General features: G+C 50.7%; 6 protein-coding genes across 6 annotated transcripts; 3 read left to right on the forward strand and 3 right to left on the reverse strand.

Annotated features, from left to right (window-relative positions):
- Positions 1-91: 91 nt before the first annotated feature.
- UAP1 (UDP-N-acetylglucosamine pyrophosphorylase) lies at positions 92-1,680 on the reverse strand (the record flags this gene model as incomplete). Its single annotated transcript, XM_064870908.1, has 2 exons — positions 92-895; positions 946-1,680. 2 exons carry the CDS (start codon positions 1,678-1,680, stop codon positions 92-94), a joined length of 1,539 nt encoding a protein of 512 aa, XP_064733361.1.
- Positions 1,681-2,085: 405 nt separating this feature from the next.
- cyp6 (Peptidyl-prolyl cis-trans isomerase-like 4) lies at positions 2,086-3,411 on the reverse strand (the record flags this gene model as incomplete). The annotated part of the gene is made up of 1 exon (XM_064870909.1): positions 2,086-3,411. The coding sequence occupies one exon, from the start codon at positions 3,409-3,411 to the stop codon at positions 2,086-2,088; it is 1,326 nt and encodes a 441-aa protein (XP_064733362.1).
- Positions 3,412-4,359: 948 nt separating this feature from the next.
- PMZ80_002477 (uncharacterized protein) lies at positions 4,360-4,950 on the forward strand (the record flags this gene model as incomplete). The annotated part of the gene is made up of 1 exon (XM_064870910.1): positions 4,360-4,950. The coding sequence occupies one exon, from the start codon at positions 4,360-4,362 to the stop codon at positions 4,948-4,950; it is 591 nt and encodes a 196-aa protein (XP_064733363.1).
- A 3,645-nt stretch (positions 4,951-8,595) lies between these two features.
- Positions 8,596-10,080, forward strand: PMZ80_002478 (uncharacterized protein; the record flags this gene model as incomplete). The annotated part of the gene is made up of 2 exons (XM_064870911.1): positions 8,596-8,882; positions 9,021-10,080. 2 exons carry the CDS (start codon positions 8,596-8,598, stop codon positions 10,078-10,080), a joined length of 1,347 nt encoding a protein of 448 aa, XP_064733364.1.
- Positions 10,081-11,002: 922 nt separating this feature from the next.
- PMZ80_002479 (uncharacterized protein) lies at positions 11,003-11,516 on the reverse strand (the record flags this gene model as incomplete). The annotated part of the gene is made up of 2 exons (XM_064870912.1): positions 11,003-11,327; positions 11,425-11,516. 2 exons carry the CDS (start codon positions 11,514-11,516, stop codon positions 11,003-11,005), a joined length of 417 nt encoding a protein of 138 aa, XP_064733365.1.
- A 426-nt stretch (positions 11,517-11,942) lies between these two features.
- Positions 11,943-13,093, forward strand: PMZ80_002480 (uncharacterized protein; the record flags this gene model as incomplete). The annotated part of the gene is made up of 2 exons (XM_064870913.1): positions 11,943-12,164; positions 12,272-13,093. 2 exons carry the CDS (start codon positions 11,943-11,945, stop codon positions 13,091-13,093), a joined length of 1,044 nt encoding a protein of 347 aa, XP_064733366.1.
- Between the last annotated feature and the right edge of the window lie 242 nt (positions 13,094-13,335).

Below are 13,335 nucleotides of genomic sequence, written 5' to 3' on the forward strand. Positions count from 1 at the left end.
GCGACCTTTAAATGCAGCCCGTCCAGTAGCTCTATTTCATGAATTGTTTGTGGCAGGCCTAGCCTACATATTTCTCATTCCCAAGAATATCCTATTCCTCACGCTTCTCAATAACAGCCGGTGCATTTATCTCTCGTCCCTTGAGGTACTCCAGACCTTCACCGCCATAGCTGATAAGAGGAGAAACCTCAATGCCAGCACTGTCGTCCTCGCTTACAACGATAGCACCAGCGGCTTTCAGCCACTCAGAGCCCTGGGTCATGATGTCCTTCTTGCTGGTATCCGGGTCGTCTTCTCCTGTCCCTCTAGCATTCTTGAGTGGCGAAAACTCATCTTTTCGGTCAACCTCAAGACAGGCGAACTTCTCCATGGGGAGGAATGGGAACACGTCGAACACGAATTGCTCCAGCTTAATGCCATTCGCCTTTTCTGGCTTCTTGCTCTCCCCTGACTCAGTGTCGAGGTATGGAATCTTCTTCTTGGCAACGTGGTGGGGTAGTCTGTCCATCCACTCCTCCGAACTGTCAATGAACTTGAACGAGTAGTAATGGTTGACGATGTTGGCAGCTCTGAACTTCAATCTGTCTTGAGAGTCCTTGGCTTCGGCCATCTCCTGGTCAATCTCCGAGTACTCGACCACGTCTGGCTTCCCATCCTTCTGCACAATCAGACCGACTGACTCGTTTGCTGCACGCTTTCGCACGACCTTAGTAGCAATGTCAACATCTTTTGAGGCAGCAAAGCCGAGGAAGATCGGGTCCGCGACCTTGACCAAGCAATTGTCCACGCAGTAAGCATGGATGTGCTCGATGCCACGCTTCCGCATATCCGATCGGACTGGGGATGTGATTAGTGCTTTGTAAAGGCCACCATTTCCATCTGGTGCAACAGCGACCTGGAATATGTCAGCAAGATAGCCTTCTAGCATTATAGTATGCTGCTTACCTTTCCCTTGCTCTCCATCAGAATTTTACCCTCATTGGAGATACAGGGCAGTACACCCTGCTCGAAAATGATGACGTTCTCTTCCGACAGGCCGAAGTAGTTGTTGTCTTTGAAGAACTTCTCTGTGGGACCTCGAGTGGGACCGCTGGTCATCACGTACCATGGTATCGTGGGTATAGCATCCTTGCCCGCCTGCTTTTGTGCCAGCTGTTCAGCCTTCAATATTCTTTCACCTTGCATCTGAAAGAGAGACTTGTGGCTGGGAAGGCCAATGTCGAAGCATCCTTTCGGATCTGAGCTGCCAAGTCGTGTTCCTTGCCCACCAGCCATCAATACGACACCGACTTTGTTCTCTGCTACCAACTGAAGGCCGGAATTGTAGTACTCTTCGATCTTGCTCTTGTCTGCTTCAAGGAGGGACTCTGATGCTTCGGCCGGTAGAGGTTCGATTTCTGACTTCTTGCCATCGTTGTCACTCTTTGGAGGGTGAAGTGCCTTGTCAGCAAGGGTATTGATACGGTCTGGATCGAAGTTGTTCAGCTGCGCATAGAGCTTGGCCTTGCCCTCAGTATCAAGCTCATCGTAGAACTTGAAGACATGATCTTGACCAGCTTTCTCGTACTTCTCTCTCAAGTTGTTGACATCGTCAGCGGCAGGTTCTTGAACAGCAGCTTTCTTTTCGCCGCTGGTGAGATTGAGCTTCTCGAGCAGATTGTTCACTATTCCGGTCGCCATTGTTACTGGTTGCGTAGGTTGAAGAAGACACAGATATTCTTACAGTATAGTGAGGTCAAGTAGGGCCTGTCTCTCACCGACAGGAATGTTTCACGTTGCCATCCAGCTGAAACAGAGACGCCGCTGCATATGGAAGCAACGCAGCCTCTGACAGGTGCAGATCAAACAAAGACAGCCCACCTAAGCAGGAGTAACGTCATTGCCCCCACCTCGCCTGAAGCACGGACCTGCAGGGACCTGCACTAGCGCTTACAACGCCCGGAGAACCACGAGCCACCACTAAGGCTGCCTACTCGATAGTGTCCAGAATAAAGTATTGCTGTGAAAGAGCTCCTGGAAGCCTGTGCTGTCTACAAAGAACGGGGTATCAAATGCTGTTTCTCATGTCCTACCACCTCAAACCACTCAATCATGTCGCCGTCGGTCATATCTTCTATCGTCTCTCCTCGAAGATGCGTGGTCGTCATCTCTTCTCCTCCGATAGTCTCCTCTGTCACGATCCCGAGAGCGATCCCTTCGTCTTTCATACTTTGGCGAACGACTCCGCGATCTCTGTCGAGGCTTCGGTACCTGATCTGTTCTCTTCACATCTGCTTTGTCAAACACCATTCTGTAGCCTCTGTCGTCGTAACGATCCTCCTCGCCTCGATAATGCCGTTTCCTCTGAAGACTGTCAATACCACCAAATCCACCGCCTTGTCGCTTCCGCTTTGAATTGGTCGCATCTCGCCATGTGTCTGATAGTTTCGAAACACTCTGTGAGAAGTCCACGTGTATGCGGTGATCGTCTATAAGCACTCCTTGCATCTTGAAATATGCCTGCTCGCAGTCCTTCTGATTCTCGAATTCGATGAAGGCGTACTGCAAGCTGTCTCCTGTTCGCTTATCCCTGATAACTTCGCATGACAAAATCTTCCCGAAGCGGCTGAATATGAGCTCGAGGTCTTCATCGTGTGTGACTGGATTGAGCTTGCACACAAACAGGATATTCTCCGGTGGCTTGACCTCAGCAAATGGCAGGTCTCCCACCATCTCTAGAGTCAATGCTTGAGCTCTCGCTTCACGCTCGCGTCTCAACTTCTCCAGTGCCTCTTCATTGGTGTCCTCGTCAAGTTCTTCGTCGTCTGCTATCATGACTGTGGCCAGTTGTGCTTTCGTAGGCGCGGGACTCCTGTCTGGCTCTACTAGGCCTTCTGGATCATCGTAGGGATCGTCCAGGATAGTTGTATGTTTGATTCGAATATCCTTCAGTGGCCGTCCTTTGGTATCTGTAAATGCTTCGTTGATCTTCTCCAGTGTGTCAAATCCCTCCACGACCTTGCCAAAAATCAAAGCTTTTCCGTCGAGGTAGTCAATATCATCCCCGAGAGTGATCAAGAACTGACTGCCCGCGAGACGCTCATCAGGATCACGATCTGAAGGAACAGTCGCCATGCTGACCGTCCCTTTCTGAACATGTTTCAATTTGGGGTCTATCTGTGCTGGAAAGGTCCGTCTTGTCGGCCCTTTCAGCAGTCCCCATATCGAGCTGCCACCATCACTTTCTGGTGAGTCTGGACCAAGAGGGTCTCCTGTCTGAAATGAGAATCCTTTCTGCACACTGTGTACTGGCGCGAAATTGTAGTACTTGACCTTGCATAGTTTCAAGAAGTTTTCGCAGGCTTTTGGCGCGCTGTCAATGAGCAGGTCGATGACTATGTCACCAAGGGATGTTTCTAGCAAGCAGCTCATCTTCCCATTACTATCCTTCGACTAAGTCCTAAGGCGCGCTTAAGCCTGTCGCAAGGTCTCGCTTTTGACCACCGACTGGTGTCAATGGTGGCTCGCAGCACTTCACTGATCTACTCAATCGTATATCACACGTTGATCAATGGCTGTACGGTGATAGATACAAATACTCATCATGCCTGTCGCTATAAGTCTGGAAGAATCGCAGTGCGACGGAACAGCAGCTACGGTGGATGTTTGAAACCTGAAATGCAAGTGGCCAAAGTGACCTCGTACTATTTGCACTGTTTTATTCATTGACTTCAAACTTGACAGGTTCCCAGCTGGACACGGTTTTGCACAAGATCGATTTTACTTTCTTGTGGAAAACATTGGGTATCACTACTAGAGACACAGCATTGCTATTCTACAAGCGGCCACGAATCGTGATGTGGCACGAGTTGTATTTCCTGGACATGGCAGGTACTCCTGACTGAGCCTAACCGGCACCGCTTCCGCATACCCATATTGAGTTCTGCTGGTAGCGACGACATTGTTGCTTGGCTGTTACACCGATCAAGATCCCCTTCCGCAGCGGGCGGTCGTAAGCGCATGGCACCTGCGTTGCCCGAAGCCGCAAAGTGATGGAATGAGGTAGGCGCTCGTGGTGTTGGCTATGTCTAGCAGTCGCGCTCGCTCCTGCTGATATGCTACGCCTGCCGCGAGCTGACATGGCCAGCTTTCATGGTCGTTCTTGCCTTCGTATCTCTGCAGCAGCATATATCTCTAACATCCCCGCAGCTGTTCCACTCTTCTCTCTTTCAACAGTCTACATCAGCATCCAAGTAACAACCACATTCATTGACTCATTGCATAACCACAATATACATACACTCTGTCAACCATCGTTCAGCTTCATCAGCGAGATCCAAACATACCAAAATGAGGTCTTCTTCAACCATTGCTGCCATCATGGCATTCCTTGCAAGAGCACAAGCTGTCTCATCAACGCAATTTCCCGTTCAAGACCTCCACCAGCGAGACACCATAGCCTCTGACACGCAAAGTGGCTTCGGGGAGGATTACTTCTACATGCCTTGTTCTGTTAGAATCACACCCGGAGATACATCAGACAGTCTCAATCTGGATTTTCCCGAAAACGAGGATTGTATGCAAGAGTGTCGAATTCTGGACAAGGAAAAGTTTGTGATGGAATGCAGAACCATCGAGCCTTCGACAGGACGCATACTTGATGACGGAACCGCCTCCATGACAGTCAACGATGAGCCCACTACACGCAATGTCGACCTGACCGAAGAAGATACTGCACTGGAGGTTGCCACTAAGAAAATGCTGGAATCCAACCCAAAGTGTGACTGCACAGCCATATGCTCAACTGACGAGGCTAAAAGTGGGACAAGTACCGTGGCCAGGACACTCAGTTCAAAGTGTGCTTGCCCCGAGCATAGAGTCAAGTCAGGAGCACCTCATACTGCATTGGCATTGTCGATGCTTCTGATCTGCACTTCGGGGTCGTTGGTATGCATGTTCCTCATGTTCTAAGGAGACGGTTGGGGCAAAGGTGGTGGCCATGATCATGACTTCAGGTTCTCTTCGATATGGGATAGTGGCGGTGAGCAACGACACCTAGGATTGAGACAAAGGATGTGGTCTGGGGACGACCCCGGCCCAGGTCCTATTCTTGGGTAGTCTTAGAAAGGGCATCATTATGACTTGGAACCACTGTTTTCTTCTTCACGTACTCATAAGAGCCTCCGTCTTCTATACCTGTAAACCACTGCATGACAAGCGCTCCGAAATCTTCTCCGTGAATACTGGTCCTGGACTTGTAGGCATAGTGACTACCTTAGTGATAACCCACCTGCGTAGCCGAGGGCAATCAATATGCGGTATCGAAGACTTCAGTGCATGCTTTCCTTCCCACGACGGTATCCTCTTCCCAGCGAAAGACGCCGCCCCTATGGTCGGACGTCCGGTTGCGTTGTCATTGGTCCGCCAGTCCCATTGCACGTCACATACCTGCCTTATCAACATTCCTACGTACCGCACGGATTGACTACTTCAATGACCAGTCATGTTTACAGGGCTTCATGCTGCAAGGCTGATCGTAAGCATCACGGCCGTGCCAACCGGGCAAGATCTGAGGCACCAAACCGAGCTTATGGCGTATCGAAATGACGGATAAGCAGTTGTTCGTAGAGGGGGGTTCGCTCCCGCTCGGAGTTTTAGGACTCGATATTCGTTGGCTTGGTTCCGTCTTCCTGTGATTATATTGTTCATGGAATCCAGCAGCGGTGGACCTCGTCGTCTCTTCTAGCGTCTGAGGGCTCCTGACTGACACACTAGAGGACTTGCTGAGGTATGGCATGTTCACCACATGCCGCTGATGTGCTACTGCTAGGTGCTGACAGCCCATGGCCTTCGAGAGGCGACCGATCTGTCAGCTGGATCGCGTTGGTATGCGCGACCAGATCGGACGTGCTTCACAGGACTGGGGTTTGAGAATTTGTGGCACTCCTTTTCGCCTAGCAAGCTATACGAGCAGAAATACAACATCATCTCGAACTGAGCCTCAGCATGGCGTTGATCGTTCATTGACTGACGACCAGCAGGCAGACGTCTTCAGCTACCACAATCGTTCCTAGCAGCCACATCTTAAATGATGAATACATGCTAGATACGTAGCAGACTAGATGCGCGTATACGATGAGACTAGAAAGGAAGCAGGCCATTCGGAGCAGGAAAAGCTGAACGACTGGAATTGCTTGGCAGTGTCCAAGTAGGGTTGACCGAAAAGGCAACCGAGCAGCGCTTCTGGTGTTGAGGCTCACCGTGCTTCCAGGTAAGCTCGGCAGTTTTGTCCGTCACCTCAACCACTGTTGATCTCGACGCGTACCTCACTCCCATCGATCAATATTCATAATTCTCTCTCAGTGCCTTCTGCCCAATGCAATGACTGTATCGATTCAAGGTTTTCCATACTCTTCAGCTGAGGCACAGACCCCTTGCCCTTGCAGATTGGAAAGGAGATCGTCACGATTTTCGAGAAGGACCTGAGGTCACACAAGCAGCTGATCATGTTTATGCCTGAAACTGAGACAAGAGGCCTACCTTGACGCCCTATGCATGGTCAGCGAATCAGGTGACAACAACCATGAAGATGGATCCTGCCTGATCGAGCCTTCATTCAAAGTGGTAGTGATAAAAGTCTCCCTGCGCTGACTCGCACAACTGTTGTACACGAAATCCGGCTCACGGAACACAGAAATCCCCCGAAGTGCTCACAGAGCTCTTACGAGTACAGAGAGCTCCAGACAGCTCAAGGTACTCACGGCTCACATTGCCCAAGCACAAGAGTCGAGTGTTGACTGCTGCTGATCCACAATCGACCGTCGAGAATCATTGGACGGCTGACCAGGTGCAACAGGCTTTTAGGATGCCACGCTCTCCTCAAGAAGGCCTAGCAAGCTTGAGGCTCGTGCTCAAACGCCCTGGTGTGGAGACCTACCACCGTCCACCAATCACGAATTTACCAACGACACAACTGACCCAGTACTTTGTGATCAACAGGCAAGTTTCAGAATCCACCTTTGCCTTCAATTGGCAGCGAGGTGCTGATGCCACTCGGGAGATTCTAGCCGTTTGAGGTGTTCGGAAACGTATGACAGGCGCTGAAAGTGCTGAGGGCATGCTAGATCACATTTAATCTGGCGTAGAACTCCTGTGCAACAGATTCATATGCATAATCAGCTGATTTGTCAGTCGAGGTGCCAATCAAAGCCGCTAACTCAGATGGGTAACGATCAGGTCCTTGCAGTATGTGTAACAGAACACGGTCCGAGGCTTCAGACCTTCGCAGCAGGTTCTAGCGAACGTGCCTCTGCGGCTGTACTTGCAATGACAGGTTCCTGATGTAGCTCGAGCCTGTCTATCCCTGCTCGCATGTGCGCAATACTTCCGATGTATCCTCCTATCTGCAAGAGCTTGGTTAGGGATCTCTTCTTAAACGGGTTCAAATGTGGCTCTGCTTATAGGGTCTCAGAACCAATGCTATGGGCTTCCTCGTAGCGCTGGGGGCAGACTTGGTGTATCTGTGAATATCTCAAATCGTGTCTGAGAAAATGGATACGTTGTGCTCTATCTTTTCTGCTTTGGGGAAAACATGCTCTGCACAGTAAGTCATGCACTGGACTGCGAAATTACCATTTACCCACGTTGCCAGTGGATGTTTGCTGCAGGTCATCATGCAGCGAATCCTGGCATACCTCAGATCGACCATGAAGCGTAATGGTAGACAGCAAACAAATTCCTGTCCAGGATTGGTCTTCTCGAAGCACTCCACTCCTACACTATTGGACACCGCAATCACAACATATCCACACCCTCGCTGCCTCCTTTACCTGGAGATATGTCACTCTTACCCAAGCCTGAAACAAGGAGCGTTGAGCACGACGTCGACAGCTCAACTGCATTGCCTTCATAGACGACGCTGAAAACATCGAGCAAAGACTGCTTGGGCGTCTGCGGGCGGCCTTGCTTGAGGTAGTATTCAGACTGAATAGAGTGCCCGAACGTGGGTTTATGCAAATGTCTGAGATTGGCCAGTCACTGCCTATGCAGAGGCATCAGGTTGTCGTAGCGTTCGTGTGCAACACGGATGCCTACCTTGCGCAACAAAGAGAAACCTCACGACCAAGTTTCAGTGACGCCACCCATCACTTTCTAGGGAATTGGTTTGAGCCTGAGTGGTGCTTTCTGAGCACATCAGGTGGTGATCAACATGACACATCTTCGACTCATGACGATACGGAGTACGCCGAAAGCAAACCGCCTGGTCGCCTGGTAAGGCCATGCCTTTAACTATACCTTCTCCTACCCCTGTCTCTTTCCATTCCGTTTCTGAAGCTTTTGATCGGGACGTACCACTTGGCAGCTCGATTGACCCACCAGGTCCTCTGAAACTTAGGTCATTTTCAGAATTCAACGATAGTCGCTGAATATATTCCGAGACCTGACCAGCATCCTTCTGCCATTGGTCATTACTCAATCCTTCTCACCTTCGACATCGCATGAAAGTACGAATATGGTATGTCCTCCGGTGACAGCAGATGTGCGTACGTTAACGGTCAGATGAAGCTTGCAACAAGTCGTCCATTCGATGTCTTCTATCGTCGATCAGGTCAAGCGATGAACTTGGGCTCCCATGATCAACTCTTCTCGGAAGACTTCGGCAGCTCAGGTTATTCGACCAAGCGAGATACCCCAGAACTGGAGGTGAAGCCGGGCGGACCACCGCGAAAGCGAGTACCGGTTGCAGTGAGTCAGAAGTATACTTTGGTCAAAAGCATAGCTGACGAAGACCCTAGTGCGACCGGTGTCGGAAACGTAAGATCAAATGCAGCGGCGACCAAGGTGATGGGAGTGGGTGCGACAACTGCAAAAGTGCAGGCTGGGAGGGCTGCCAATTTCTCAGAGTACGTACCTGCTCGACTTGGATGCATCCTTTGACTAACAAAGCAGGTGCGATCATCAGTACTTGATGTGACCCATCCGAACATCAGTAGCAGTCGTGGCTGGCACCATCAACATCACTACCATCCTTATTCATCAAGTGGAAGAGGCCGGCATATGCACTACCTTCAGACGCAGCACCCTGCATACGCACAGCCTCAAAGCACTCCCTCGTACGCAACATGGCCCAGCAGCCTTGACTATTCTGGGATTACTGCACCTTCAAGCGCGTCATGGGCTCATGGCAGCTATTCGACAACCTACCCAATGTACGAGACTGACAGTACAAGCCCATATGCGACACAGCAGCCTCCATCATATACGCTCCCGGATCCAGACCATGGAGCAAGACAAAGCATGTCATACGTGAGCTCCCTGCCTCGGCCACAGCATAACTCACTTTGGCTTGACCAGATGAACAGTGCGTCAGTCCCTCAGCAGGCTTCTCCTGTGTACCCTCTGACACCAGCCGAAAGCACAAAGTCCTATGCAATGCTTGGAGCACAGCCAGGGCAACACACTTTGAGCAATGAGAGAACCTTACCACAACCGACCCTCTCAGGTGTAGCTTCACTGCCATCGAACGGTCACGATACACCGCCCCTAAGCGCCGTGAGCCATCGATCATCGCATACCTGGAACACGGATTCTGCATCGCACATTAGCAATGCTTCGAGCAGGACTAGCTGTGGTGGCTCGCAAGATCTTTCTACTGCAGCTCAGGCTCTGACGACGTGCGAGGATCAAGCTGCGATCTACCCATATCCTGCTGATTCGACTAGTCCGGTCATTGACGTGCCTGCTGCAGCACTTCCAGTAGCAGCAGATGAAAACCAGCTGCAGCAGGTACCACACGCCTCGCATACCGTAACTGATACCGGAGCCCTCGCATTGCACAACCGAACATCGCGAGATAGTCTCCGCACTTCATCTCCAACTCATGGTCTTTATGGCTACTCAAACACTAGATCGAGCCGCCGACCTCATGGCATGCTCACGACAAGGCTCTTGACAAGCGGCTTCCCAAGCAACTGGGACCCATCGCCAACGTCAAGCCGAAACAACAGTCTGGGCAGTCAGCAAACCGCAAATGCAATTGACCAGCTCAACCACTTTTCTGATCATCGAGGATCAAGCTCTTCACTTGCTCAAACATACTGAGAATCAACTCTACAAACAAAATCACCGCAGCAGAAACATCTCTTCAAGCATGTATTCATACCCACCAACGGCACATACAACATTTCGGGTCTTCTGGTAATAACCCTTACTACCCAGGAGGTAATTGTACTTTCCATCTTGAGTTGAGCTCGAGGATGTCTTGGCAGAGCCTAATATTCTAGCATCTGTGTTGTTAGCTGTTGTGTTTGTGGTTCGGCGTGTGATTCGGTCATGATTAATTCTGTATAAACCACAAAAGCGATTGGGATTGGCTGCATGGGAAGGCGCTGGCATAGATTGGAGTCGGATACTGATGAGTTAGTTGATTGTTGGACGAGAAAAAGGTTGCAAATGATGGAGGCTGTCAGCTGCTACAGTCAGCACCAAGGATGAAAGACGTAGGATGTGCTAGCTTTGTATGACATTATGCGAGTACTGTATCATCAGCAATGTATCACTAGCGGTCATCACCCACCGGAGTGTGACCCATCAGAATCGTGACAAGGAACCTTCGAAGCATTTTGTATGTTTTTGGCATTTGAAACCGTGATTTGGTAGGTATCAGTACACGAATCGTGCATGACCAGACCTGAATGAACATCCTTCATCAAGCATGGCAATGCATTTGTCTGATCCGGTATATGTATGCTCTTGCACCATAGCATCTTCGCAAGACATGACAGCAACGACAAGAGAGATACTTGATTGATGCCTCATTCATGCTTCTCATCTCATGGACATCAGGTATGACTTGCTAGCATCGGATGTCGCCCGTGCTTCTCAGGCACAACCGATCAACCACATCACACGCCCCCACGAACCACCACGATCTGGCAGCAGGCAGAGGCTGTTCGACGAAGCGACCACAACAACACACCAAACCTCTCCTTCACACCCCAGGTTCCGGTTCAGCTCAAGCCATCTATTTCTTAGCCTTAGCACCACCCTTAACCTTCTCCGTCCCCCTAAACTTCTTGCTCCTATTCTTCCTCTGCTTCCGCTGCTGTCTGCTCGCCTTCTCGATCTTAGTCGCGTGGCCGACTCTGACAAGTCTGTATCGGGGCTCGAATTTCTTCATGGCTTCGACGGAGTCGTAGATCAGAGCGAAACCTGTGGTCTTGCCGCCACCGAATTGGGTTCGCATGCCGAAGACGTTGATTTGGTCGGCGTTGGATTTGTAGACTTCGGCGAGTTTGGAGCGGAGGTCGTTCTTGGAGACGTTGGCGCGGTTGGGGTGGAGGACGTCGCTGGGGAGATATGTTAGCAGGGCTTTCGACGGGATTGACGGCTTGCGTGTGCGTTCGGGCGATGTTGATGCTGTTCGTGCGTGTGGGCTCGACTTACAGGACCATCTGCTTTCGTGATAGAAGTCTGTTTGTGATGAACTTTCGGGTTCGGATGGTGACCGGCTGGTCAGCGCTTGAGGGAGTAGCCATGATTGCGAGTGTGCTACAGACTGAAGGTGGACAGGCTGTAGAGTGGTTGAAGGATGCTCGTCGTCGCAATGACCACTTGAATGTAGTTGGAGATGGTCGATTTTCCTGCGCGCACAGTAATCTTGGCGGTCGGTGGGGAGCTAACTCTGAAAGGACTAGGTTCCTCGATATGACGAGGCTGAAGTGTGCCCTGGACGAGGCTCGTTCGCCCGAGTGCGTGTTTCTGCCTGAGGCATGAAAACGATTTTATCGATGCCAAGATCGTGATGAGGAAGAAGTTCTCGCTGTCTTCTAGGTATAAGTTCAACATGTTCGCAAGCACATGTTGGTATCAGAACATTGAATCGAAAGATGATTCCGTGCTAACAAAATGTGGAGATGAGTCTGAACCCTCAGATTTGGACATCACCAGAAAACCTTCTAGCCATGGATGACCCTCAGCTGGTTCATTTCTACCGCCAGTACATGCAGCAGGTCCAAAATTTGTCTTTCCCACCCGCAAAGCTGCTACTTGAGCCAGACGTGCAAGACCAGCTCTACAAGCACTTCTTCGATGGCCCACTGAAAGGCCCGGCTGCATATCAGCGGAAAGTGCTGAAGCAGCTTATCTCTTTGATCGAGCGTGTTATTGATGACCCTGATGAAGATGTAGGTCAATGCTCGCAAAAGCAGCCAAAGTACCTGAATGCTCATCTGCCGCTCAAATGCGCCACCCGAATATGCCACCTATGCTACTGACTTCTCCCTCCTTCTAGGCCGTCTCCGACCAACTCATGGAACACATGGGCTACCTCTCCACCCTCCCTAAAGACGATCCCGCAACAGAAGCCTCTCAAACCCAGATAATCACCTACATCCTACCCGAGCCGTTCGAAGCCCGCAATCCACCACGCATCCTCATCGAAGAGGCACCCAACCTCCTCGCAGCAGGCAGCAACGTCGGCCTCCGAACATGGGAGGCATCTCTCTACCTGACACAGTATCTCCACTCCAACCCCAACCTCGTAAGCGGCAAGAGCATCATCGAACTCGGCGCTGGCACAGGTCTGCTGAGTATCCTCGCAGCCGGACGACTAAATGCGGCCCACGTCATGTCCACAGACGGCCTACCCCACGTCGTCGAAAGCATGGAGAAGAACATCCATCGGAACCAGCGGACTGTGCTTCAGCCCTCGACCAACATCGAAGCGAAAGTCCTCGATTGGGCTGATGATGATCCCGACGTCCTCGAGGATACACTCTCAATTCGCAACGGTGATCTGCCAAACTACAACTTGATCCTCGGCGCAGATATAACCTACAGTCCGGACGTTGTGCCCGTACTAGCGCGGCTGCTGATGGTACTGATGATTGATATGTTCGCCGATAACGGGATCGAAGCGCTGATTTCGGCCACGGTGAGGAACGAGAAGACATTGAGCGTGTTTCGGGATGCGTGTGTGGAGAGGGAACTGGATGTGACGGAGGTGGATTTCACGTGTCCAAGTGTGAAAGAGCAGAGGGGTTTCTTCCATGAGCAGGCGTTCCCAATTGTGATTATGAGGATACGAGCGAGGACGAAAGACAGTAAGGACTAGTCGGTGGGCGACACCACGTTGGTAATAGAATGAATCATTGATTGACATGATCTTTCTGACTTCATGCATTCGAGCCATATAACTCCAAGCAAGCTCATAATTTCGATCATCGCCTTTGATGCGCCATAAGATGAAGTTCCATAGAAGGTGTCCTCCCCAACTCCCGCTAATAGCTCATTTCAGCAATTTTCATACCCATGCTCCAGTCCTAAAGCGTGCAGCCCTAAAATGCCATCTTTACA

The sequence above is a fragment of the Knufia obscura genome (assembly GCF_036327395.1).
Source record: "Knufia obscura strain CCFEE 5817 isolate CBS 148926 chromosome Unknown scaffold_2, whole genome shotgun sequence".
Classification (NCBI taxonomy): domain Eukaryota; kingdom Fungi; phylum Ascomycota; class Eurotiomycetes; order Chaetothyriales; family Trichomeriaceae; genus Knufia; species Knufia obscura.